Source organism: Haemorhous mexicanus, chromosome 12 (genome assembly GCF_027477595.1).
Source record: "Haemorhous mexicanus isolate bHaeMex1 chromosome 12, bHaeMex1.pri, whole genome shotgun sequence".
Taxonomy (NCBI): domain Eukaryota; kingdom Metazoa; phylum Chordata; class Aves; order Passeriformes; family Fringillidae; genus Haemorhous; species Haemorhous mexicanus.
In genome coordinates, this window is record NC_082352.1 from 2,752,229 (window position 1) to 2,779,837 (window position 27,609).

The window sequence follows — 27,609 nt, forward strand, 5'->3', positions numbered from 1 at the left end:
ATAAATCTACTTTCTGACATGGGGAGAAAAATTACTATAGGGGCTGTAGACGTGCTGGGAGCCTTTACACATGCCACGTGTAAAGGAGATCGCAAGGAGAAAATGCAGGCAAGCTCCGTGTCTGGGGGGCTGCAAGCGACCTCCCCCTTGGAGGTGCGCAGACCGCGAAGCCCAGGAAAATTTTTCCCGTCTGACCGTCTTCCTCAAATGGCTGAGTTACGGAAGGAATCTTAGAATATACAAGCAGTTAACGTTTTCCCCTGCCATTCTTGTTATTTTGTTGGGTTGGGAGCACCCGCAGGGTCCAGATCCCTGCAGAGCCTCTTCCTCCCTGTCCGTCTACGCTGCTGTCGCCGCTTCCCGGCTCACCACGGCAACCCAGTGCTCCGCTGCTTCCCCGAGGGAGCAGCCGCGTCCTGACCGTGACAAGCCGCGGCTGCTGAGCCCGGCCCGGCCGCAGCCCGCGGGACAGCCGGCCCCGCCGCCGGCCCGTGGAGCCCGGCGGGCACGCACGCTGGTGCGGCTGGCAGCACACTTGCTCCATGTGCCGAGCAGGACCCGACAGAGCGCCCCAGGGCTCTAGCGGTGACGCTCTGTCCCTGTCCTCTGTTGCTCTCTCCGTTTCTCATTTTCTTTCTCGCTCTCTTTTCTATCCCCTTCTGGTCGGGACCATACCCTTTCTTTACCAATAAACAGTCTTCAGATATAACGCCACGTTTGTGCCTTATTTTCATCTGAGAAATCTATCAAAAAGAATTCTCCTCTGCTCCCCTTACAGCAGGACAGACAATGGCCAACACACTTGTGTCTCCCACCGGCGTCTGCCCTGTGACAGCAGAGCCACCCACCAGCCAAGGCCGTGGGGGAGTCTGTCAGGAGAGCACTTGTTTGACCTTCTCTGGCCCCTGCAGAAATGGCTTACAGCTCTGTCTCTCTCATGGCTGGGTTTGGGGTTTTCCCCTCCGACTTCTTTCCTCCTTCCCCACCCTGTCTTTTTTCCCTTTAAAACTCTCCTGGAGCACCTGACACAGGGCTGGGGTCAGTCACTTGTGCTACTTACAGTGGTGGGGTTGACCAGAAACACTCCAGGCAGCTGCTGGTCTGCAGTGCTAGGGTTTAGCACCCAGCTGAATTCACTCCTGCAAGTGTTCTCCAGGGTGACCTTGCTGTGATGAATTTCGTTAAACATCTGGAGAGAAGGCACAGAAGAGGGAAGTTACAGACCTAGGGCTGCTGCTGGGAATCTCCTTCCTCTCTCCTGGGGCTGAAAGCAGACACATCATGGGAGCAGGCACCACGGAGGAGACAAGGGCACTTGGGAACCTGGGGAAGCCCCAAGCACAGGGCACCTGCACAGGACCAGGGAGCTCTGGCAGCACACAGAGGTGTGGTAACAACCATGTGAGGGCCAGCAATAAATGAACCAGGGGACATGGGCTCTCTGCACTCTGAGGAGTCACCAACAGCCAGGAGAAACAGAGACAGCACTGAGGCATTCCAGAAGAAAAGGTACCTGCATGCTAGTATTGGCAAACAACACACATGCAACAAGGGAGTCACCCAGGGCAACACAGACAGGGCCAGCAGTTGGAAATATCTGTGGGCTTTCAACTGGAAAAGAGTGAAGTGGGGATTATGCTGGGACAGTCTGTCCAACTGTAGTGACAGGAAGCCCAACTTCTTCCCTTGATTATTGTGTGGATTAAGCAAGAGCTTTAGACAAGAGCATCTCCTTGGAGGTCAGGCTTTAGGGTGGATTAGCAGAAGGATGTCTCAGGGACACATCCCTCAGAGCAGCCCCACTGGGACCCTGCCTGCCTCAGGAGGCAGTCTTAGGTACCCTGAAAAAGAGGCATTCCCAGCATTGTGGAGAGGGTTGGAGATGGCCATTTTAAACCAGCTTGGATGCCAGATGTGTCCCCCAAAGGTTGTACTTCCAAGCCCCAGAGCCAACAAAGGGGCTGGGAAGGGGAGGGAGCCCTGGAGCGAGGTGGGCAGGAACCCACCAAGGCAAGGAGCTGTGCCAGGGGATGTGTGTGCTACCTGAGAGCCACAGTCGATCTCCCGGGGGCTCAGGGAGTAGCTGACACAGGAGGTCTCCCCGGTCACCACCACCTCGTAGGTGGGGCCTCCCTCCACGTGGCACAGTGCCATGACATCAGAGATGGTGTTGAAGCCACTAGAGAAGGTGAAGGAGACCTGCTGGCTCTCTCCTGGCCGCAGCACACCTGACAGTGGCGCGATACTGAAAACCTGGATGGAGGACAGAAGAGATTGAGATGTTAAGCGTGGAAATGGATGCAGAAGAGCATCTTGGAGCAAAGTGCAGCTGTAGCCAGAGGGGCCTATTCCCTAAACACTGCCAGAATCATCCTAATCTTATCCTGCATCTGTGCCACTGACCAGTGAAGGGACCATGAGGAAAATCTTCTCCCATACTCACAGATCAATGCATTAATTAATACACTACATTAAAGTAAATGTCTCCTGCCAGTAGAAATTCTCTCTGATGCATGATTTGCCTTTAAAAAGCCTTTCTTACTGCTTTTAGAAAAGGTGGACACACAGAGTGAGAGCTCTTGGAGCTCAGGGAGCTCAGAGAAAAACTCCAGCCCAGCTCATCTGACTCCTGAGGCTTTTTCCCTTTCTCTCTGAAATATATGCTGCGTTCTCAAGGTGCCTCAGCAAAAGCTCCTGCAAAAATTTCCTATGAGATGAGGTCCAGGGGAAGCAATGCCCTCCATAGGTGCTGCATCCTTGGGCAGCCCTACAATGTATTCTGTACGGCCTCTCCAACAACCAGTTGCTTCAGCAGCACTTTGTGATGGGCCTGGAGGGACATGAGGCCCCTCTGTGGCCAATGCTGAGGGCCACCAGTGGCACTGGGAGCTCCAGCCACACTGACAATGTGCAAGTGAGACAGATTCCCTCTTACCTCCTCCACTTCGAGGGGAGTGTGCAGTACATCCATGGGGGATTTGACTCCCACGAGCCCTAGTGGGATGTAATACTGTCCACGGCTTTCTGGTGGCACCTGAAAACAAAGCCATTTTCTATGCTAGGAGGAAGAGACAGCCACTTTGCAAAGTCTCAGTTTATAAGACAGCTTCAGGGCCACCAACACCAGCTCTTGGGTGAAAGCAGAGACCTGCACACAGGTAGTCTGGGTTGGGTTGGGAAGAGAGTACATGGAGATCAGGACTCATCAGAGCTTGCTCTGGGAAGGAAGCTGGAAGTCTTACCATGATAAAAGCCTCATCTTACATTGTGAAGAAAACAAGGCAAAAAATCCCACACTCAGCACAGGCCTGTAGGAGTGAGCTTCTCCAAGGAAAATTCTCCTATTTCTCCCTCCCACTCACCCCATGTCCAGCCACTGGCCCTGCTGCCTGACCAGCCCTCAGGACACAGGACAGCAGGGCAGCAAAAAGGGAGGTCGGCAGCACAAGCATGACTTGGTGCTGGCAGGCTGGGGAGACAGCACAAACACTGGGTGGACAAGAAAATCTACCTCTGCTCCTGAAGATTGGGCAGGATCCTGCGATTCTTTCAGGGCCGTGACTGGCTCCTCTTTTCTGATCCTGAAGCGTCTCCTTCGAGATACTGAGGATTCCAAACTGGTTCTCTTCTCCTTTGGTGGTTTGGGTTGGAATTTAGGTGCGGAAAGCTCATATCTGGAATATAACATAACTATGACCAGGGACCTGCAGTGGGAGGGAGGGACACCTGCACCAGCAGCTCCTGGTCAGGATGCAGCCCCTGGCTGGGTGCTGGCATGTTGAACTGAGAGATGGTTTGATCCAGCCCTTCCCAATCCAGGCTGGAGCAGCTCTGTTCTAAAGGTAGCCCAGGGATGACACCAAGGTAGCAGTGGTGCAGCAGCTGCAACTGCTTCCATTGAGGAACTACAGAGGACAGGGATTAACACCTTGTGGGAAGGCAAAAAGCACGGTGGGAGCAGAAAAGACAGAGAAGGCAAGCAAAAAGGTGAGATTTGAGGCACCAAGAGGCAGACCTGGCCACTGAGGAGCCAGCACAGCCCCCCCAGTGCCCAACGCCAGAAACTCTGCAGCTCCACCAGGGGTTTATCAGGAATGTTTCCCTGACAGTGTTGGGGGGGGTTGGTTGACATTTTCCAACACTCCCAGGTGACTCAGGTCACATTCCCCATTTTAAATAGAAGCAGGTGCTCAGGGTAACTCTGCTTGTGTTTCTAATGCCACGTGAGGGACATCGTTGAGCCGTGCCTGCCTGTCACCCTGCTGAGCTGCAAGTGCTCCCCACAGTCAAACGCCACCGCCAGGATGCTCTATTCCCAGACAGGCATTCAGGGCCTGCAATGACCTGCTCCCCAAAGAATCACTGCCTTTGGCTTTGTAGCTTGTTATCTATGGCTGGGTTTCTTTTCTGGCTCTCTCATCATAACCCCCAAGAGATCCCTACTCATCTATTCCACTGTCTTTAGTTTTAATGAATGGTTTGAGGCAACTTCCCAGGACCACGGTGCCCAGACAATGACATTTTTCACTCTAAAGTAGAAACTCTCTAGGAGGCAGGGATAGGAGATCATGTGATGAACAAGTCCTTCTGTCAAGCAGTACAGAACCCATAAGGGATATGTTGCAGTGAGGAAAAGTCAAAATGAGTAACAAGTGTCACAAAAAAAGGGAGTGAAGAATCCAAGGTGTCCACTGAAAGCTGACCCCTGGGAAAGAAATCATCGTGGCAGTAAAGGAGTTGTCTCAGCAAAGAAGGAAAGGGAAGGCTGTTAGCTGGCTGTTCAGCATCAGCCCAGGCACTAAGTAGCTCTTTGTCTGGTGCTGGGACTTTCTGGGCATCCTCCAGCACAATGCAAGGGAGGAAGGCAAGGAGCAGAGAGCAGCTCCTGCAGAGAGGACCCATCCCAAAGCAGAGGGGCCAGAAAGGCCTCCAGCAGCACTGTGGGAGCTGGGACTAGGAGCCCTTCATCAAGGTGAACATTGCCTCAGGTCACAGAGGTCTGAGAAAGCAGCTTTCACCCCAGCTTTCCTTCCCAGGGGAAACCACTGTGGGGGCTACGCAGCACCAAATTGGTGGAAAACCTATTCCCTGAGCATCCAGCCTGAGCACAGCTGGTCAGTGTTATTTGCACAAGAAAAAGTCAGAAGCAGTCTGTCAGATCCTAGGCAAACAGCTTTCTTCTTTGCCAAGTACAAGCAGGACACCAGGAAGAAGAGCTTCGAGGAGAGGGCAAAGGTGCACATACCTCAATCTGTAAACCTGGCTCTTGGAATGGAATGTCCAGTGGTACTCCACGGGAAGGGAGCTGCAGTTGGTCATCTCCAGAGAACGCACTTCTTTAGTGCCAGCCACGATGCAGCCAAACTTTAGGGTGCTGGGTTGGATTTGGAGATTTGGGAAGTGCACTTCTCCCCGAAGGACGATACGCTCCACAAAAGGATGGCCCCTGACCATGTCTATGTTCAGAATCTTCTCTTTTTTCCAGCTCTTAAAATCCAGTTCATAAGCTGGGTCAAATGCAACGTAGAGATGACAGGTCTCCCCTACACCCACTCTCACAGGCTGCAAGGAGATGAGCAGTAATTAATCAACCCTGTGGCATGATGTCCCAAGGTCTGACAGCATGAAACAGTAAATGCTCAGAGTGACCCCAGCATTGGATTCTCAGTTCATGGATCATTTCTCTACAGCAGGAGTCTGTCTGCAGGCACCACAGTCCAGTCCAGGATTCCCTCAGGCTCCCGTTTCTGTGCTCAGCCCCAATACAAGGGGGTGGCTGCTGGAGAGCTGGCATGCTTTCCAGGAGACACCTTTACTGCATGGCTCACCCAGACCCAGCTGCCTGCTCCCTTCTCCCTGTGCCTTAAAGCCAGGATGGATCTCCTCAATTCAGATACTATTTTGATTCCTTCAGCAGCTCTGCTGATGCAGCTCAGGCCAGCCCACTGCTGATGCTACAGAATAAACTTCTTGACTCAAGGATCTCCCAACAGAAAGGCACCACCACATCCCTCCTCTTCAGACCCCACTGGAGGAGTCCAGGGCTGCTCACCTGGCCATCTGGGAGGGGTTGCTGGTCCTCATCACAGACCAGGAATGGCTGCTCCAAGTCCAGCATAAGGTCCAGTGGCAGCAGGCAGGTGTTTTTTAAAGCCAAAGGCTGGTACTGCAGAGTCAGGACATCCCTGGGTTTCTATGGAAACAGGATAAGGAAAAACAGATAAGGAAAACCAGCCTCAACTAGCCACAGACCTTCTTCTGCTTCTGCTGCATCTCACATTCTTCAGCCCCAGAAGTGCATACATCTCTATTTACCCTTTCTATTTGTTTCTACCCTTCCAGGAGGTTTTTCTTTATAGCAGATGCTTTTCATGTTTAGAAACCACAGCATCATCTGGGGGCCAGGGAAACACTCCCACGTACAGATGAAGGAATAGGCTCCTGAGAGGAGGTGGCTGCTTGAACAAGATCTAAAGCAGAATGGGAATCCAGCCCATTTGTCTCCAGTTTTGTCTTTCCGTTGGGCGGAACAGCACTAGATGGTCCTCACTCACATACAGTCATTTCTCACAGCCTTACTGGCTCTAGCAGCCTCAGAAAAGCCCAGGCTCTTCCTTCCTGTCTATGCACTGTGCTGGGCTTCCTGCATGGTTTAGAGAAACCAGAGACTTTGGGAAGCTAGTTCTGCATGTACTCATATCAAACAGGTGCTATGCCCTAGTATGCCATAAATCAGTTTGTGTGTGTGGCAGGTAGAATCAGAGAGAGCTGAAAAGATCCTAAATTCTATCTGAACTGCCTGTTCCAGGGGGGATTCTGTACTTCAGGGGAAGCCTGGAAACCACAAGAGGGGTCTGAAACTACAGAAACCAAAGGATGAAACATCTTCTCTTTTTCAGACAACTTTCAGGGGAGGGAAAGGTCATGCTGGAGCTGGGATCCAGAGACTAAAGGGCACCTGCTCTGCCTCAGTGTTATCACTGCAGCTTCAGGATGTCTGGGGTCCTTTGAAGCAGGTGAGACTTAGGGAAATGCACAGAGCTGTACTATATAACTATCCCATAAAACATCCATGCCAACAGCAGATGGCAAAGAGACACAGGAGATGATGGGTTTTTCCTTGTCAGCCTGAGGAATTCACAGGAATCTCCATTTTTCCCAGCATCCCTACAGCATCGGTGTACAGACATCAACATGCCTTGGAGCATCCTCCAAAACCTCCCTTTACAGTGAGTAGAGAAATTGGCATTTCTCTGGAAGTGGCCATGATCCCCCTTGGCAGTGCAGCTGTAACTGCAATTTTACTTTGGGGAAATTAAATACCAGTCTCATCTCTAAAAGCATCTTCACTCACTTTACAAAGTGCCTCAGGAAGGGTAAAGAGGGGCTTTAACAAAAGCACACAACCCCCTCAGCCATGCTGTTAAATGCCAGGATGCAAGCCAGACTTACCTTGTTCACAAGGAAAGAGAATTGCCTGGCTGACACTTCTATAGAGGGGTGAATAAACTTGCAGGTAAGGACTGTTTCTATTATCTTCTCTGTCCTCCTGGTTATCCCACTGACAGCTTCACACATCACATAATCGTGCACCTCCTGCATGCAAGAGTCACTTGTCAGCAGTAGGTGGTGGCAGGGCATCCAGCAAATGCCCTGCATTGGCTCAGCACCCACCACCCACCCCAGGCCCTACTCCTGCCACAGAGTTATGGTCACTGCCCCCTTTTCTTCCTCCCCCCTTTTCATCCAGCAAATGCCCTCCTCCATTGGCTCAGCACCCACCACCCACCCCAGGCCCTACTCCTGCCACAGAGTTATGGTCACTGCCCCCTTTTCTTCCAGTGATGCAGCTTATTTATTCTGTGCTCAATTGTATCACTGCACCCCAATAACCACAAAAGGCACTTGTGAGATGCTCCCTCCCTTCACATGGCTTTTGTTTTACTCCATGCTTACCCCAGATAAATCACTTGGCACTTGTTTAATTCACTTTCTTTTTGGGCTCTTATTCTAAGTGTAACCTATTTCTCTGCCCTTCTTTGCTGACTAAGCATGCAGTACTGTTTGCCCCAAAAGAGCAATACTTCCTTCCATCTCTGCTTTGGGAGCAGCACTGGGTTTTGGTAGCTGTGCAATCACAATAAAGCCTTAGCTGGTCTGATGGTGGCCAGCAAGGAAATCAGCTGGTGCTGCCACAGAAACGTGTGGTCTTACATCAGTTTCTTGAAGGCCTCTGCTCATTTCCCCAGGCAAATGCCAAGGGACTGTGGAGCAAGCCCAGGGGAGGGGATCTGATGGTTCCACAGGCTCAGCCCGTGGTGGGGACCTCACCTGTGGGATGTGGGAGAAGCCTCGCAGCACCATGTCCTCAGACTGTCCTGGCTTCAGGTCCATCGACACTGGCTCCAGCCCAAACACGGGGCTGGCACGTTCGGGGCTCTGGGAATCATCCTGGGAGCTGCTGAGGGCTGAGACACTCTGGCCCTCCTCCTCAGGTGGCCTGTAGCATTCCACACTCCAGAAGAGCTGATAGAAGTGGTGGCCCTTGTTTGTTACTCTGAACTGATGAATACTGGGAACCAGGCTAGAATAGAAGGCAGGATGCAAAATCTGCTATTTCCCTGGTCATCAGATTGCTCCCAGTGAGCAACCTGAGGTGTTAATTGCTTGGAGACTGTCTACATTTCCAGCTCTTAATGTGGACCAGAAATAGTGTCTGATAAGGTGCCCTTTTGATGTTATTATTGCAAAGGGAAATATGTTTATAATGGTAATATAATGTTTTCCAGGTGAGGCTAACAGGAGGTGGTGTTTTCCTCCAAAATGTTTGTTCTGGGCTGATTCATACTGTTGCTGTATTTTGTATTAATCTGTGCCTGAAACTGTAAGTGAATCTTTGAGATCCTGCACTTGGGGACTTTGTGTGTGGGGGTATGATTGCAGACATTTCTAAAAGCCGGCTCGGAGGCAGTTTCTGGATGACCCCAGCAGCAGGTAAAAATCATCTGCCTGCTCCAGGAGAGGACAGCGGGGGAGCAGAGCCTCTCTCATTCGTAGTAGCTTTGGTTTTGCACTGCTAGCCATTTGTAGAAACTTCATTTTGCATTAGAAACTGTCTGAAAGTGAACTTTGCCAACTCTGCTGGCAGTCGAGCGAGGTCCTGGGCAGAGCAGGGCAGCAGCAGAGCCCTTGAACAGCACAAGGAAGCGGCAGCAGCGGCGGTGCAGACCCCGCACAAACCAGAGAGTTTCCATCTGCCTCTGGAACTGCTCTGTGGGCTCCTGCCTTGCCAGTGGGGGTTGTCACCCTCCTGTCTCTTTGCTCCCGAGGCCCCTGCTTGCCATTTTGGAAGGGAAGGGTCTGATGCCACCTTCCCTTGGTCCCTCAGCCACACGGAGGGAGGGACTGCCTCATCCGGGCGCCATTTCAGGAACCTTTTGCTCTGGGGGAGCCTATGAGCTCATTACTTGATCAAGTGAGGACATCAGTGTATTAGAACTAAAGACAATTCAGTGGCAATTTAGCAACTGGTTTCCCTGTCAGTGGCTTTTGAGGGTGTCTAACAATTCTCAACTGGCCATCACGTGTTTCTAAAGGAATCTCTGCCTTCAGGGAAGGAGTCAGGGCTTTGAACACTGAAGAAGACCTTGCCTGAAGGACTACAGCAAAACTGCTCCTTGTTGAGACAGGAGGAGAGGTGGGAGTGGAGAGATCTCCTACCTGAATTGGTATCCCAGGTTGAGCTCCGGGGCGAATGGCTTGTCTATGACAACCGTGGTGCCAGTGCCCAAAGCCACCAGCCCGAAGGCGGTCCAAAGGCTGTTCCCAATGAACAGCTGGACAGGGACAGCAAAAGGCCCCGTGTCATCCAGGGTTACTGTGACAGACACAGGCACCTCACCCCCAGCAGGGATCACTCCTTCTCTGGGTTCAATGGCACAGCAGTGGGGTTTGCGAGCCTGTAGGACAAGCATAATTTGCATTTAGGAAACCATACACCCTGGTCTCTTGTGGGGTACAAGAAAAAAAAGACTAAAGAGGGGATGATAAAAATCATAAAGGCTTAAAATCCCCAAAATACAGTACTGGGCAACAGCAGAGCTCATACATCCTGTGTTTTCCCCTCCTTTAACGGACTCACCTAATTAACCCAGTTTTGCCCAACCCAAGGGATGCTTATCCTCAGGAGAGTGTTCCTTCCCCATCTTTCTCTGGAGTGTGTGCCAAGGAAAGCTGCTTTCTCTCTCCTGGCTTCTCACAAAGGCTCAAGGCCAGAGGAAGGCAGGACTGCTCAAATCCCACCGCAGAAACCACACAGCTGGAAGATACTGCTGAGAGCCTGAAGAATACCTCTGCAAAACCAGTTGTGCAAAACCCCAACACCAAACTATTCTTTCCCAAGGGGCCATCAGTGCTTCTCAACATCCCCTAAAGGACTGAAGCCCTCACTCCCCACCCATCATCAGCCGTAGAGAGGTGCCCCAGTGCCCTCTGCTTTGGAAAAGTCACCTCCAAATGGTTAGAGCAGAGCAGGAAAGCAGGAAGCAGAAAGAAAACTGGATGCATGTGCTCTGTGGGCATGGCCCACTCTTCCCAAGAACTCTTGTCATCTGCTTTCTCATGGACTTCACAGATTGGGCAAGAGAGCTAGAAGCTGCCCGAAGGAGGGAGGAAAGGCCTTGCACCAGCACAGCTGTACAGACACAGCTCTGCAGGTCTGACCCTGGTAGGAGCATGTGAAACCCAGCCTTTACACACCATGACCACCCAGCCAAGGTGCACTGCTCCCTGCAGAGGCTGAAAGCACAACTCCATTGTGGGAGTCAGGAAAAGCTCTCCTGGAAAAATCCCTGACTTTAAGGTTACATTTATCTCCCAAACAGCTGGAAAAGCAGCAAGAGGAAATTCACACCCCTTCTCCTTGGCCCAGGAGGCAGTGGCTGGACTCTCCCACATGGCCTGATGCTTTACCCACAGACACAAACAAGTCCTTAGTACAGGTTTTAACCAGCTCCACAAGTTCAACACAGCCAGCATGAAAAAGAACAAACCTCAAGCTCCTCACAGATCTCCCCCTCCAGTAGACATCCCACCCAGCCCCAGGCGCAGCCCTTCCTGGCTGCACCAGCCCTGCTCCCCCTGCCAGGGGAGCAGCCCCAGCTCCTTCTGCCCTATGCAGCCTCCACATATTGAACAGCCCTTCTCTGCAGCTGGTCCCCAAAGATGCTCTTCAATAGCACAGAGATCCCAGGTTGGGGGGGGTGCACAACCCCCACACTTGTCTTTGTGTGGACAGCCCAGCTGGCTTGACCCACAGGAGGTGTGAAAATTGCCTCCCCACGAGCAGTCTGAGGACAGACCTCACACCCTGCTCTCTACTATTAACAGCAGTGTGGCACAAAGCAAATGGAGATGGACAAGGAAGCCACAGTGAAATCCATGCTCTGGGGAGCAAAGGACCACAGGTTTCTCTTGATTGCAGAGTTCCAAAAATGTGACACACAAAGCTAAAGACCTTCCGTAAAATTAAAGGAGAACTTGTCAACACAATCCAGATTAATTTCTGCTCCAACATCTCTGCACCTGACTTCACTGAGGGGTGCCCCATCTAAAACCACTCCAGACCAGGTTCCTCTTGCCTTGCTCAGATGGAATATTGGGAGTATCCTGCCTCCTCTCACACAGGGCAATATGGATATCTTGCCTATAAAAACCAAGTCATGGCTGCTACTGACCAGTCCATTTCCCTGAAAAACAGCCCCACAGATACTTACGACCTCCATCCTGAAGTCTGCAGGGACGAGACCTTCGTTGAAGAGGGTAAAGCTGCGTGAAGTAGGCTGTAGTGCTGGGATCTTGCCAAACTCTATCAGCCTTGTGCTTGGGTAGATTTCTGCCAGCTTTCCAGAGCTCCGTAATTCTACTCTCTGTTCCAGGAAGCAGGCAAGAAAGATTTCAAAAAAACCCCAAATCATACCACAACAGGGAAAGCTAAATGAACTTTAATAGCTCAACCCCACTCAAGTTATTTCTTTAGGGACTGCTTCCACTCTACAGCTGAAATGCTAGGCTTTTGGGAAAAATAAAAAAATTACATATGCACCTCCAAATGAAAAAGGATTAAGGTATAAGAAACATTCCAACCACAAATTATTGGCCCAAAGCTAAAAGCTTTGCAAGGAATTTCTAGTTAAGATGAGGCTGACAGTTAAACAACTGGTTATTCTGGTGGGGAGAAACCCTCCTCTTTAGGGTAAGCAGACTGATGGTTGAAAGCAACTGTTTTGTCAAACTTCAGCTTGCACTGCCTGTCCTGGCACAGCTTGCATTGTCTGTCCTTCCTGGTGACTGGTTTACATACAGTGCCACAATGGCCCAGGTTCAGATGTTTGGTGCCATCCAGGGAATTTAGCATCCTCATTTCCATATGTTTTAATATTAAGTTTAAATCCTTCTCCAACCACTCTTCAAATGCCAGCTTTCCTTTCTTTTACAGAAAGCTCAAGGTTCCCAGAAGTCTTCTGACTTCCTTTTTTGTGCTCAGAGAAATGACATTTTAAAACAGATGTTTCCAAAATTAATAGCATTAAAGATTAATTAACTAAAATAATCCTTAATTCCAGCTTAGATGAACTACCTTCTGTGTCAGACACTGAGATTACCACCTATGAGGCATGAGCTGTTTGTGCCACCCATCCCTCCTGTCCTTCTCCACAGCAGCCTGTGCCTGTTTTCCCCAGAAGAATCCCTGTCCCTGTGCCCCTGCCAGGAGCAGGTGCCCACAGGCACACAGCTCCCCTTGCACTCACCCGTGGGTTTCTCTCATCCCCGAACACGCCAATGAGAACATTGGTGCGATGCTCCCCTAATGTCTGCACCTCGATCACAACTGGAATCTCTGCGAAGCTGTGAGGCTGGACTATCCCACAGGGCTTGGGGCTGGAGTAGAGCACAGGAGAGTTCTCCTTGCGTTTCTGGAAGGGACAGAACCAAATACAACTTTAGAGGGACCTCTGAAGAAACCTTAAACTCCTTAACATCCACCGCAACAGCAAATTACACTCATGTTTAAAAATCCCCAGGACAAAGGTAAAAGGCACAAACAAGATGCAAGAATTGGAGGCTTAGCACTCCCAGGGGATGCTGCAAGGAGGCTGCCAGCACAGGCGTTGGTGTCTGTGGATGCAGCAGCTTTTCACAACCCTCTAAGATCTCCCACAGGAAAACACCATGAAGACTAGACTAGAACATTAACTGTTTCCTCAGGAGGTTAAACTGCCTCCTCAAGTTTACATTTGGGTAGGATCCTGTTCTCAGCAGATCTTTAAGATTGAATAGAAATCAGCAAGGCCTTATCCAAACCCTTTTTTCTCCCAATAATCTCCTCAATAATATTTGACAGGAGGAGGTGGATGTGATGCCAAACCTGGGGAATAAGCCCATAGCAGCCAGGAAGGTCGGTGTTATTTGCAACGAGGAACTTCCTCTCGTAGGGCACCTTCAGGTGGCACTCATCGTAGAGCAGGATTTCAGGGTACACTCGCAGCTCAGGAACGAGACATCTGGGCAAAGAGATGATCCCAAGGGAATCAGAGATACTGAGAGAATGGAGAACATTTACCCCCAAAGATTGTAAAATGGAGCATAACACTGGTCACTATCAAATAGATATTTAACAGCCCTACAGTGATAAATTGCCTTCTAAGTCTTCCCACTCAAACAGGTCTTGTCAAGGAGGGGCAAACCCTGAGAGGCAGCACCCAGAGGCTGCCAAGTGCCCCAGGCAGAGCACTTTGTGCCACAGCTGCCTCAGCCCCTCCTTTACCCAAGAAGGCTTGCAAGGACTCCTGTCACAGTCCCAGTGATCCACGAGCCCTGGGCGAGCCTTCCCAACAAGGGTCAGTGCTCACTAAGGCTCAAGGAACACACAGCTCTGGTGTCTCAGGAAAAATGACTCTCTTCTCTCCCATGGTGCTGTTACCCTGCCTGAGAACTCAGCTCTTTGCCCCAGCCCTGGAGGGCACGAGACACCAGCTGCCCTCCAGAGTGGCTGATCACCCCCTCCCAGGTCCTACAGCTCCCTTGGTCCTTCACTCCACAGCTCCATGCACTGACTGTCCCCTTGCTTGACAAGTTCCTCTTGCTTTAGAAAATGGCAGCCCAGGCACTGACTGGATGGCTCTGCCTGGGACAGGGAACAGCACCAGGGAGCTGCATCCCTCTGGGCATTCAACTGACACCCACAGCAGCACAGCAGGATGCAATTCTGCTGCAGCAACAACGACTTTTGGTTTAAGTCTGAGAACGTTAAAGCTCAAAATGGGAAGCAGAGGGAAGGAGAAAAACTAGAGCTGACCTGCGACATCAAGGGCTGCTTTCCCCTCATAAGATCTTGCCCTCACCACTCTTGCTGTGACCACTTTCCCCTGCCATGTGCTCTCATGAGCAGAAGGAGACCCTGACTCTCAGCAGGCTGCCTGGTGTGTCCCAAACCAATGCATGGTGGCTGCAACCAGCACAACTCCACCTCTTGCAGGCAGAAGGAGAAGAGGCCCTTGGGAAATTTGCTGCACCTCAAGCACCAAAACCCAGGCCAAGAAATGATACCATTCCTGGTCCCTTTAGAAGAGGGCCCAGGACCGTGCTGGGCTGTGAGCAGGGCTGCTTTTCACCACAGGCTGCTGCCCAAGCCCTGCTGTTCTCATGTCCAGCTGGCACAACATGAGGCCATTAAGCAGCACTTCTCCTTGGCAGCTGCAGCCAGCAAAGCCTGTGCAAGGCAGGGGCTGGGGGAGGCCAGGCAAGGGCTGGTACCTGGCTGTGATGAACAGTTTTGCCACTCCCTGGCCAATGCCCTCCAGGTCCACCAGCAGCCTCCGGCGGAAATCCATCACAGTGTTGGAACACAGGGTCACCTGGTGGAAGAGAAGAACAGTAAATTCTTCCTTACAAAACCTCATTACCCACATGTGATATCCTCCAGTTCTTGTTTCATGGTAAGGAAAGGGCAGATTTTGCCTTAATTCTTCTGCTGCTCCATGTGTAGAGCACAGTCTCTGAGAGTAGCAAAAGCCTTCTGGCAATACCAGATGTGTTAAACACACCTTGCTATCAGGTCATAGGTCGGTTACATTAAAACATTAGACTAAAGCTTTATGCACCACTGTATTCAAATTAAGGGGCCAATTCTTCATCTGACAACAATTACATAAACACAGAGGAAATCTGCTGACTTGAACAGAATGAGTTCAGCTTTACAGCAGGAAGCTGAGGGCAAAGTGTGGCCCAGCAGGTGCTGGGCAGTTCATGGCTACAGTTTTTTGTCTCTACTGGAGCTTCCTGCAGTGAACATAAATCCTTCTGCTCCCCAGGAGTGGGGAAATGAGACCAAGAAGAAAGGCTAACTGCTTTATACAATGACATCTCTCTAACAGCCACCTTCTGCCCTCATCCTTGCTCTGCCCACTTGCAATCAAATCAATCGCTCTCAAAAACACAAGAATGGCTTCAGTACTTGACCATATGGTATGTGACCTCAGCAGATGATTTTGGAAACCAAACAGTGCTCCTTGAGGAACATCCAGAGTAACCCAGCTAGCAGAGGCCTCCCAGCAGTGCAGATCTCTCCCTCCCACCATGCTCAAAGCTGGCACCAGAGCTGAAGCCCTCCCACACTCCAGTGCAGCTTCAGCCCTGGTGCGGCAGCGTCTGGGGCTGGACTCTGGCTGTACCTCGATGTCCTGGTGTCCCTGGGGAAGGATGGTCCCTCGGCTGGGATTCATTGTGAACTCCCTTGGCTCCACATAAAATTGGATTCCCTTCCTCCAGGATGGATCACCATGCCTGCGGATCTGATCCATGCTGTCGACAGCCGGCTGCGTGCCATCGTCCGACATGCGGAGCTGGAACGTCAGCGTCACTGAGGAGATGTTAGTGAGGCGACAGCACTGGGTGTAGGGAAAGCCTGGGAAAGGACACAAATATCCAGTCAGGCACCCATGATGGCATGATCCTGGGGTGAATATCCTGGCAGGATGAAAGTGGGATTAGAGTTTAGCTCTTTATTATCTGAACTACAGCCCACCGAGAAGCTGCGTGAGGAATTAATCGTCACTTAGTTCCCTTTGACACTAATTCCAGACTGCAGCCTTGAAAATGCCCCCTCCTAGCCCTGCTCAACACTGCAAGTGCTCCCTCACCTGCCTCAAACCAGCACCACTTATCTCTCAGTGATGGGTGTGCACTCAGACCCAGCATTTACTCTGAGAATTCAAGCTGTCAAATTCCCTGTTAAGTCTGCCAACACTCTCACAGTTTTCAAGATATACAAACAGTGAGTTGTCACTGGGAAGACGCTACAGCAAAAGAAAGTGAGGATGGAATCAGGAACTAGAACATGAGGCAAAGCACCCTAGTGCAGCTTCTCTCTGCAGCATCCTTTAGGCATCTCGTGGTTTGGGCCAAACCGACTGAGCACGGGACAGCTCAGAGCCCACTCAGCTGGGGGCACACCCAAGCCTTGCTTTGAGATTAGCAATTAGGAATCAGGTCCCACCACACCCAGCAAACAGGGACATCACAGCCATGCTGCACACTGGGATTGCTGCTTGCAAGAGTTTACCCCACTTCAGTTCTGAGATTTGCTTTCCATCCTGGAAAGCCAGAGATACAGCCACTCATGGTGGGGATGTCCTGCAGAGCCCGCAGAGCAGCCACAACCTGCTCTGCAGTGCACACCTGGCTGGGCTGGCCAGCTCTGTGGGGAGGAGACTTCTCCCCCGGGCCTGCCCACCAAGAGTCCCTGGAACACAGATGGGGAGAAAAAACAACTTCAGGCGCAGCCCAGAGTTTCTCTGGGCCCATCCAAGTGACCACTGCCAGCTCCAGCAGTGACTCCAGCAGGGAGGAGAGAGAGGCACAAAAAGGACAAACACAGATGTCAAAACCTCAAAGGAGACTGAGCTCAGCACATGCAGACAACAATCAACAGTTACAAAGAAGCAAAGATACAACAGCTGCCTTCAGCTGAAGAGACCTTAGGAATGAAATCGGATTCAGCAGGATCAATCTCCTGTTTCAGAACCATATTTCCATCTGTTGCCTTTCTTCTTTCATTTGCTCAAAAGGCAACTTAACAAGTGCCTCGGTGGTGATGCAGGGTGGGGAAGAAGCAGCTCAGGAAGGGCAATTAGTTTTCTTAGAAAGTTCATGAACTTCATTATTACGGGTTTAGACTTCATAGTGAATATTCCCCTTGGTCTGGGAAGGGGGACAGGGGTTTTGGGGGAGTTTTGGCCTTGGGGGTGTGTGGAGGCCCTGGGGGGCTTCTCCTAAGTTACACCCCCTTGGCTCCTTCCCCTGTTCCCGTCTGTCCCTATGTTCCTGAGCCACTCCCTCCCATTTCCCTGACTGGCTCTTATCTTTGTACTGCCCCGAGACCAGGGTGAGCCCCCAGGCCCCGAGAGAGTGAAAGCTGGCCTCTCCACGCGTGTGTGCTGGGACCTGAACATCTCACCGCGCGGCTGAATAAAACATCTGTGGATATTGTGCAAAGGCCCTGTTTGCTTCTTTACCCTGGACTTTACTAGCAGCAATTCAGGCTGCAACAGGGCTGGGCTTTTGCGTTTGGGGATTTTTTGGGATTTCGGGTGTGATGCCGGGGGCGGCCGTGCAGTCAGAGCTGAGCTCGGGCAGGGAGCGGAGCTTCCCTTCCTCCCCCTTGGGGATCGAAGCTCGGCCGCTGCTGCTGCGGGAGGTTGTGTGCTTGGCCCCGGGACTGCCCTGGCTGCAGCTCAGCGCTGCCATCGACCCTGCCTGCCTGCCCTGCTCCTGCCTGCTGCTGCTCTGCACTGCCGAGACCCCCACAGCTCCTCCTGCCTGTGATCACAACTACACCAAAGGGGAAAAACACTACTTGGCAGGTTGGAAATTCCTGTTATTGTGTTCTTGTTTGTGCTGTCCTGATATTTTCTAGTAAAGAAATGTAATTTCCCATATTTTTTGCCTGGAAGCCCTGTAATTTCAAAAGTATAATAATTTGGAGGGAGAGGGTCCTCTTTCCATTCTAGATAGATTCCCACCTTCCTTGGCAGACATCTGTCTTTTAAAACAGGACAGAGACGCCAGAAAATACTGACTTTCTATTCCTTAGTTCTATTTGATCTCACAATGGCAAAACGCTACCTGAGGCACTAGCAGCCCTGCAGTTCACACCCTGAAGAGGCTGCTGTGGCAGACCATGAGTGAGGGATGCTTTTCTGTTGGAAGGCACAGATCCCTCACGCTGCATCCCAGCCCAGGGAACACTCACCAAAGGAGATCTCACCGAAGTTGATCTCATCGACATCGAACTGTAAACTCGGTCCAGAGACGCTGCCCCTGCATGGACAGAGCAAGAAATGGCTCGGTTAAAGGAATTGCAAAGGTCCGGCTGTCCTGGCTCAGGGGCACAAAACCTGGGCTCAGGGCACCCTGGGCTTCCAACCAACACAGCCCCATGGGCTCAGCACAGGGCCCCGTGCACAGGAGGCAGCTAAAGCCAAGTGGCCAGCAGCCAACAGCCACTGATGGGCTCTGGGCACAGGCAGGCAGGAAAAGCCCCCAAGTTGCTGGTGGTCCCACAAAGGACCCTGAACACACCCAGAACATGGCTCTGTGCCTCAGTTTCCCCATCTGTAAAGTGATGGACATAAAGGTGTCCTAACAAACTTCTGTACTTTCCTGCTTTGCTACTTCTTAGCTGTAACTGCTGTTCCCATGGAGGAGCTTTCTCAGGAGAGTTTGACCCACACAATCATTACAGACAGAGTTCTGAGACATGAACCCAGGGGAGCCCCAAATATCTTCTGAAAAGAGCAGCAACAGTTCTACACAGTGGACAGATGAATCCTAGAGGAGAGGACCAGCTTGTCAGCAGTGCACCAGCTGGCACAGCCAAGAACAATAGCTTCAACAACCAAACAAGGGTGTCCTGAATCCAGCCCAGCACCTCAGCTGTCCTTGAACTCAGCAGACAGACTCCAAAAGTCACCAACACTCACTGAAATCAGCACTTGGAGCTGCACAACACTCACGAGTTGATTTCATGGTTGCTGCCAATCAATGCCCACTCTGCCTTTTGGTTCAAACTCAAGGAGCAGTGACCTGGGCCTTCTGTTGTATTCACAGGACTGCCCTGGCTCTGCTTTGCACATCTCAACAAGAGATACCTGCCCTTGCTCAAGGAGAAAGCTGCTTATGCAGAAACACCCCATGACCACTTTGGGGGAGGCACAGAGGAGAATCAATTATTTGATGGTGAAAGGTTCCCTGTGATTTCCAAAATAAAAAAGCAGCATTTTTCTGCCAAAAACAAAGCCAGCATACTTGTTTCTCCACTATGGGCAAACCTACTCACCACTTTTCTTTTGCTAAGCAATAACTTAATTGTTCTTCTTAATGCATCTCCCTTATTTCATTGGTATAATCCCAGTGCAGATTGCTTTCATTTCTTTACTGCCTTGAGCCAGTGCCTGCCAACAGCAGCAGCCCAGCTCCAAAGCTGCAGAGCAGCCAGCATCAGCTCTCCTGCTCCCACTACATTATCCCAGCAGCACATGGCTCAGCCTGGCAGGGACAAGGCCTCACGCTGCTGTGGTGCTGAGGACTGAGCTCTGCCTCCCCTGTGATCAGCCCTTCTCCCTTGTGCTGGGCCAGGATTATCTCTTGCCATGGCACCACCCCCCTGGAGGATGCCCAAGTCCTTGGGACAGTTCCTGCTGCAGTTCCCTGACTCCCAATCAGCCCTTTCCTGGCTGTGCCAAGGAGGCACCAGAGCACTCTGTGCACAGGAGCTGGGAGCACAGCTTGTCCCCCCCAGCAGGGCTGGCAGAGGTGAGCTGAGGCTGCTGCTGCCCACCTGGCATGGATTATTAAAGGAAGTTTTTACAAGCACTGCTGCTGCTGCAGAATCAGCCAGGCTGGCCCATCTGCAAAGCCCTGAGGGCCTTGCTGGGGGTTCAGCTGGGACATCCCAGAGCAGCTGCTGCCCAAAGCTGACCCATCCCACTGCCTGCCATGGCCCAAGGCACAGGGAGATCCCTGCAGGGAGGAGTCATTACAGCTCCCAGGTACCACCCAGGGCAGGAGGCATCCTCACACTAAGGTAATGCCAGAATCAGAGCAAAGATTAGGACCTCAGGAAACATCTTTTTTCTCTGGTCCACCCCAAAATGAGGTAGGTGGGGGATGTCCCAGAGACAGCTACAGATGTGCCCACAAGCTCCCAGGGTCCTTACCTGATGGTCAGGATTGCAGGCATAGGAGTTCCAGTCACACTGAACTGGAATTCTTCCTCAAAGGTCCCCAACACGGTGGCCTTGAAGGGGATCTGAACAGTCTGGATCCCACCTGGTGCAATGATGCCCTCCTTGGGTAGAAACTTGAAGCAGGAGCCCACGTTTGTGGTTGAGGGGATACAGGTGAAGGGAGCATCAAGAGCTCCTTTGTTAATCAGTTTCACCTGCAGCAGCAAGAAAGCAAAGTGGAAATACATGTGGAACCTTCCCTTCTTGGGAGTTATTGTCTAATGATGCCATGAACACCCAGAAAAGGGAGAAGATGCTTTGTGCTGCTGAATGGCAGCAGCCAAAAAAAAAAATCACAGGACAAGTTCTGCCTTTGGGTTTTCCTGCAGAGCAGAGGTAACTCCCCAGAACTGCAGTCACCCTGGGGTGATCCCATGGACACAGAGCTGTGCACCTCTGCTCAGCATCACCAGGCTCATTGAGACCTGGCCCTGAGAGCAACATGGGCTGATTGCAGCTGCGCAGGGAATCCCCCCAGAGCTGCTGCTGCCCCAGTTAGCACAGCTCCACCAGCACCATCTGCTCATTCACCTTTTCCCCTGTCATGAAACCAATACATTGATTATGAGGCATCAGCATCAAAATGTATAGACAGCATCATCTTTTGGTAAGAAAGTTCAGCATGTCTTTCCCTTCCACAGCCAAGCTTTTGAAAGTGTCTGGCATGATGTAGTGCCTCCTTTTCTACCTCTTTCAGTTGCTCTCTCTTGATTTTTTTTTTTTCTTTTGCAAACTTGACAATACTGGAGGGGGAGGCAAATAGGTAGAAAAATCCTTTGCTTTATTCCCAGGAACATTTTTCTCTTTCTAGGGTCAGAGATGCACCAAGGCCAAAGTGTGGTGAGGGACTGGTCAGCAAGGGAAAGAACTCCCAAGCCTTTAGCAAGGGCCATCACTAAGCCAGGAGGGTGGATGGCTTTCCTGTGACTTCCAGGAATAAGCAGGAGACACTTGACTGGAAATTATTTGCAGTGGGCTGAAGCTCAAAGGCAGCTAGTTTGTTCCAGCTGCTTCTGCAGAGCCCAGGCCAAAGGTGCCTTGTGTCTGCACTGCCACAAAAGCCTCTGAACATGCAGCTTTTGGAGCCAGTGCTGGTTTCATGGGTCAAGGGGCTGTTGTGCAGGAAGCTTCCCAGCTGATCCCTAGGGAAGGCTGCCCAAAAGCAGGGACTGGGGCTTCATGAACAACAGACACACCTTTCTGACCCCCCAGATTTGAGCAGTGCATCAAATATTCCCTGCTCATAACTGCCCAGGTTGCCAGGAATTCCACAGCTCCACCAGGCTTGCTGCTGCCTCAGGAGCCATCAGGGCTCACCCCAGCCCCTGCTGCTCACCTCAAGCATGTGGGAGGTGTCAACAAAAACGTTCCCAAGGTCCAGAGTCTGAGAGCTGAGCTCAACCAAGGGTCCTTGGCCTTCCCCTCTGAGGCGCAAGGGCAGCCTGCTCTCACGGCCTGGGGAGAGATGTCCATTGCAGTACAATCATTCCCTCTGTTACACTGCATTTTCCAGGCTGCCTCAGCGCTAGTCCCTGACTCTGAGCTGGATGCAACCAGCTCCTGATGCTTCAGGAGAAGATATAGACCCTTCTCTTCCCTCAGGAGATATCCCTTTGGACTGACTTGCAATTTCTAACCCATTCCTTGGCTGGTTTCCAATTTTAGCCACCAGTTTGCTGAGTTTAAAACATCTCTGATGTCCTGTCGTGGCAAGCCAAGGTGTAATGGGTATAAATTGAAAGAAAGGAAATTTAGGTCAGATATTAGGAAGAAATTTTTTACTGTGGGGGTGGTGAGACAGTGGGGCAGACTCCCCAGGGGCGAGGCACCAGCCCTGAAAGTGTTCAAAGCCAGGCTGGATGGGGCTTAGAGCTACCTGATCTAGTGGGAGGGGACTAGATGATCTTTAAGGTCCATTCCATCCTGAACATAGTATAATTCTGTGGTTTCTTTCCCATGCACTTAGAGAAGCTTTGAAATCCATTCAGTGAAGGCACAAAGCTCATAAAGAGCAAATTTCCAGGCAGCAATTACCAAACTACCAGTAGCACACGACTTTGTTGTCAAACTCCTCAACTTCTGACACTCAGCATTGTGTTCTATTTCCACAGACTGAGAGCTGCAAGGTGACAATTCCCACACAGGGACAGAGCAGGTGCTGGCCAAGAGTGCTCCTTCTACAAACACCCTGGGCTCAGTGGGGCTCAGCCCCCTCTGGTCTGCTGGTGTCAGGGCAGTGGGAGGTGATCCAGGCTCAGGGAGCCCATTTCTAACTCAGCTCCTGCTGCCTGATGATGGATCCATGTCAAATGGACCATCCTGGAGGTCTCTAGAGGGGCTTAGTGCTTGTTCACTAAAGCTGTTCTGCTCTGTAGCTCTGTGGCCTTTGAGAAAATGTTGGCAAAGCCATGGCATGAAAACTTCTCCCTGCGCTGCCTGGGTTGTTCTGGGATCAGTAAGCCAGACACGGGTGTTCTGAGCCCTGGCCTTGCACAGGAGACTCCCTGCAAGCTGTAGGGCCAAGGATGATGTGCCAGCACTGCCCTGAACCCTGGCGACACCCTGGAAGCTGCAGGGCCAGGGTGGATGTGCCAGCACTGCCCTGCTGACCAGGGATTCTTCCCAGCAGTTACACAGGAGCCCAGGCTTGCACCATGGCTTCACTGTGGGTGAGAGAAGCAGGGGGAAGGACTGTACCTGAGATGTCGCAGTAAGCCATACTTTGGTACCCTAGTACCTCTAAGGGTTTGAAGGTCACCTTGATTTCAGCCAAACAATTTGGCCCAATTTCTCCCTTCTACAACAGAAAGAGACAGCAAAACATTTCTCTTCAAACTTCATGTTTCTTGTTTTCAACCACACTCCTGTAAGCCTTTGTTTAGAGCATCAATGATGAGTGAACAACACAAGGAGCCCAAGGAAACACTCCAAACCCAGCTCAACACAGCGCTGGAAGCTCTCAGTGCTCAGCTGATCAGCTCCCACTCTCCACAAGATTCCTGCTGCTCTGACACAAGTTCTTGGTCACATCATGCTGCTGTCAGCTACTGTGGGATGTAACTGCCACTGTGCACTTGGCCTTAGATGGGCCATGGGAGTAACCAAGAAGAGAACATGATCCCCTTCCTTGGAAATAAAAGTATTAGTTTAACCTGTTTTGAAAGAAAGCAGAGGTTGGCATTATTCTAGGGTTTATTCCAAGATGAGAAGAGATTTTGCACTGTGCAGACACCAGACACTCATCATCTCTCACAATGCCAGCACTCAGAATCAGGGCTCTGGTTGATGGGAGCACGTGGCAGTTTGCTTGCACAAACAGAAAAGGAAAAGATTTTGTGTCCGTGTGTGCAGGAGAACTCCAAAGGCCCATTTCACCCTTCCACCCTTGTGTCCAGGCTCTCAGAGGACACTGAAAGGCAGACTCAGAAATAGTGCAAGGCGTGCTTACACGAGGGGATTGGCATTTCTGTCATTAACCTTGGGCTGAATTTGGCCTCCTTTTGCTTGGGAACCATGGCAAGCTTCAGGTCAGTGTGTGAGCTGGCAATGCTCCAACAGCCTCTGCTGAACCCCACGTGTCAGGGGAGCCCCTACCTACAGTAACTGCTCCCTGTGACACTGCAGGGACACACACAGAGTGCCCTTGAGCTCGAGCCTGGCAGCAGAGCTCAGCTTTGTCAGGCTCCCAGCCCTGCCCTGAGCCTGCAGGGCACAAATGCTTTTAGCAGGGAGCTCTGCAGCCACACCAGAAAGAAGGAGGAGGAGCAGGAGGAGCAGGAGGAAAATGAGGCTCTCAGCTATCACTTACCATTGGCTCAATGAAAAAAAAGTCACTGGAGAACAGCATGGAGTCTTCTTGCACCTTTGCCATTTTCTCCTGGACCATGCTTCTCATGAGGGCAATGTGATCTTCAAAAGAGCCCTTCTCCTTCTCTGTTTTTTTCTCCTCCTTGATTTTTTCCAGCCGCACCTTAGTCGGTGGGTGCAGCAAACGACGCTGCCTGCAGCCCCAGGGAGAGACAAGGCCAGCAGATGCTTTCATAAAGCCACATATTTGCAGAGAGAAGTGTGAGTGCAGGAGAGCAAAGCACCTGGGGAGGAGCAGCAGCAGCTCCCCAGCAAAGGCTGAGCCCAAGCCACAAGGGTCCCAGATGGATCAGAGGATAACTTGTTCACTGGCACAGCAGGTAGTTTTACTCCACACTTGCAAGCTCGGGAGAGGTTTCCAAAGCCAGCAGCCCTCAAGAGAACCTTCAGGCTCAAAGTCTCTGCCAAAACTGAGGGAGAATCCACCAGCCACTTCAAGTGGCTTTTCCTACCACTGAGCTGCTTGGGGGAAGCAGATAAAAGATCAGGGAGCAGGACTTCCCTTGGAAGGGGAGGTGAAGCTGGTTTGCAGCTACATGTTACTAGCATCACTCTTTGTTTCTTCCATTTTGGACCTGCCCTGTTTCCTCTGCCTTTCAGAAGAGCATCGCAGAGCACTTCCAAATGAAACTGATGAATTTGGGCACCACACCCCTTCAGTGCCATTGCAGGTTTTATATACATGAAAACAGAGGCTCTGAGAGGGGAAGGGACTTTGTTGTGCAAGAGGGAGACAGCAAACTCCTGGAGAGACCTTTTCATGATCCAGAGCTTTTTGGGTCCCATCCCAGTGCATGGTAGTAGAATGTCCTGAAATGGTCCTGCACTATCTCCTCTCATTAAAAAGTCCTCTTTGCTCTTAAGATTTCAAAAGCTTCTCTGACAGCAGGACAGAGGCCTTGGAGCTAAAACCATTCCTATGACTGGAAGTAAGGAAGAACAACATGTCCTGGTGATAGTCTAGGACACAAACTGGCATAAAAAGAGATGAAACTGGAAGAAACCCCACAAAACCAAAATCAGGTTGAAGTTTACTTTGGGGAAACGTAGTTGCTTCTGAGGGGAAAGTGGATCACATGGGGTCCAGGCTGAGGCAAGCAAGTGGGAAAAAATGGAAATAAACAGCCCAGGGAAGTTGCCAGAGAAGGTCACGGGATTTTCTTCTAACACACAGAGCTTGTATGGAAGTCAAACGCTGTGTAAGGAGATAGAGAACAGTGGAAAACCAAGAAGCCCAGGGCACTAAAGAACCTTCTCACCAGCCATTCAAGCAGGCAAGGGTCCATCTCCTGGTCCTTTGCAAGCAATTTAAAATGGCTCTGGGGAGTGCAAGCAACCTGGCCCACAGCAAACAGGGGCTTGCCACAGCAGTTTTGCCCCAGCAGTTTTGGCCCAGTGTATTTTCAGTTTTTGCCTGGCAGTTTGCACAAGCAGGCTGAGAAGAAAGGGTGCAACGACCCACCCTCCTTGTGTAGTGGATTTTGTCCATTGGCTGGTTGTGAAGTGCAAGCCTTTTTTTTCCCCTTCTTTCTTCTTTCTGCCTTTTTTTTCCCCCAGCAATGGTTTACAAATTATGAAAAGCCATTGCTGCTGCTGCTGCCAGCAGGAGTGTACTAACTCAAAGAGAACCCCCCAGGAAGGACACAGCTGTCCAGGCCCCTGGCTGCAGGGAGGGTCTGAGCCTAGTGTTAATATCAGAGGTTAGTGCAAAAGACACCTGCGTGTGGTGTGAGCAGCTGAATAGTCTGCTCTGTCCAGTGGCAGAGCTTAAGGAAGAAGTGGAAAGGCTGAGGAGCATTAGGGAGAGCGAAAAATAAATTTACTGGTGGAATTATACCCGTCCAACCCTGAGAGAAGCACAGCAGGAACCAAGGAGCCCTGCCCTTCTTGGGATCAGGCAGAAGGAGGAGACCTAAGAGACAGAGGGGAATGGAAATGGGTCTCTACTGGGGAGCTAATAAAATTCTGTCCTGACCCCCATCACCTACCCAGGTACCCTGACAGAACAGGTATGAGGCCCTGGCTCCAGAGGGTCAGGCAGAAGACAGTAAAGAAAAAATTCTGTCTGGAGAGTCTCCCAGTTGGTCGGTCAGACAGATCACAGCTTCAAGTATTAAGAAGGGTAGTGGTAGTAGCTGACTCCCTTCTAAGGGGAGCTGAGGGCCATGTACATTGACCAGATCCATTCCACAGGGAAGTGTGCTACCTCCCTTGAGTCCAGATACTGGATATTACCAGGAGATTCCCTAATGATGAATTAGGGAATTTAGTTCCCTAAATGAACTTGATCTGTTCACCATTGTCTGGGGTACAGTGACCATGAAATAATAGAGTTCTCAATATTTGGTGAAATCAAATATTGGGCATCAACAAAACTTCCACTCTGGTCTTCTGGAGGGCAGACTTTCACCTGTTCAAGGGACTGATCTGGAGAATACCCTGGGAAACAGCCCTTAAAAACAAAGACGTCCAAGAAGAACGGACATACTTCAAGAAAGAAGTATTGAAGGCACAGGAACAAACTGTCCCTGTGTGCTGAAAGACAAGCTGACAGGGAAGACAGCCAGCCCAGATGGGGAAGGAGCTCTTGAAGGAACTAAGGGAAAAAAAGAGGATGTATCACTTTGGAAAGAGGGGCTGGCAACTCAGGAACTGTTTAAGAATGATACCAAGTAGAGAGGCAAAAGCCCAATTAGAACTTGAGGAAATCCAATCATTGCAACCAACCTTTCTTTCCTAAAATGCCATCCTTGATTAGAGTGTAAATGGAACTGGAATGCTGAGTGCTGAGCTCTTGAAGGCCAGGGACACTCACGCTAGTGCCAGGGATGGTTTACTTGGCCTAAACCATTCAAAAGCACCAACACCCCCTAGAAGCCACACATCAGTTTCAGTTTTGGGCCATGTATCTCACTGAAATCTATATTTCAAACCAACCTCTTCTTCTCTTCATTCTCATCTTCCTCTGTAGGAAAAGCCTTCCACTGGAAGTGGACTGGGATGTTACTCCTGTTTTCAATGAAAACGGTTTTGTGTCTTGTCATGGTGATGAAAGTCTTGTCAACGTCCACGGAACTGGTGCTCAACCTGACATCGACATCTACAGCTTCTCCAAGGAGCTTTGTGTGGATACTTTCTTCCCCTGGAACAAAGCAAAGGGGAGTCTTTGCTCAGCTCACTGGCTGATGGAAGCACAAGGAACAGAGCAAACCACAGGTCGCAGAAGAAAGTGTCACAGCTTTTAGCTGCATTAGCAGCTCTGTGGATCAGTGCATTTATCACACCCTGACAGCTCTGTGTGTAGAGTGTGGGGATGTCCTGGGCAGCTCCTTAAACACCTTATTTCTGTGGGTGTTTGTGGAGATTTGGCCCCAAGGTGACAGTATGGACAGGGAGA

At 50.9% G+C, this 27,609-nt stretch overlaps 1 protein-coding gene across 1 annotated transcript in view; it reads right to left on the reverse strand.

Moving 5' to 3' along the window:
• LOC132332977 (hydrocephalus-inducing protein homolog) overlaps nucleotides 1-27,609 on the reverse strand; it is a 65,778-nt gene that overhangs the window by 24,713 nt on the left and 13,456 nt on the right. The window contains exons 8-26 of the mRNA XM_059857702.1: nucleotides 27,150-27,354; nucleotides 24,154-24,346; nucleotides 23,043-23,142; nucleotides 21,682-21,800; nucleotides 20,277-20,500; nucleotides 18,311-18,378; nucleotides 15,732-15,964; nucleotides 14,815-14,915; nucleotides 13,427-13,562; nucleotides 12,810-12,974; nucleotides 11,775-11,927; nucleotides 9,721-9,959; nucleotides 8,332-8,584; nucleotides 7,453-7,596; nucleotides 6,053-6,193; nucleotides 5,246-5,562; nucleotides 3,512-3,674; nucleotides 2,044-2,253; nucleotides 1,061-1,189 (exon numbers count right to left, since the gene is read on the reverse strand). Of these exons, the coding sequence (XP_059713685.1) occupies nucleotides 1,061-1,189; nucleotides 2,044-2,253; nucleotides 3,512-3,674; nucleotides 5,246-5,562; nucleotides 6,053-6,193; nucleotides 7,453-7,596; nucleotides 8,332-8,584; nucleotides 9,721-9,959; nucleotides 11,775-11,927; nucleotides 12,810-12,974; nucleotides 13,427-13,562; nucleotides 14,815-14,915; nucleotides 15,732-15,964; nucleotides 18,311-18,378; nucleotides 20,277-20,500; nucleotides 21,682-21,800; nucleotides 23,043-23,142; nucleotides 24,154-24,346; nucleotides 27,150-27,354 (3,293 nt within the window). The remainder of the gene's footprint in view (nucleotides 1-1,060; nucleotides 1,190-2,043; nucleotides 2,254-3,511; nucleotides 3,675-5,245; nucleotides 5,563-6,052; nucleotides 6,194-7,452; nucleotides 7,597-8,331; nucleotides 8,585-9,720; nucleotides 9,960-11,774; nucleotides 11,928-12,809; nucleotides 12,975-13,426; nucleotides 13,563-14,814; nucleotides 14,916-15,731; nucleotides 15,965-18,310; nucleotides 18,379-20,276; nucleotides 20,501-21,681; nucleotides 21,801-23,042; nucleotides 23,143-24,153; nucleotides 24,347-27,149; nucleotides 27,355-27,609) is intronic.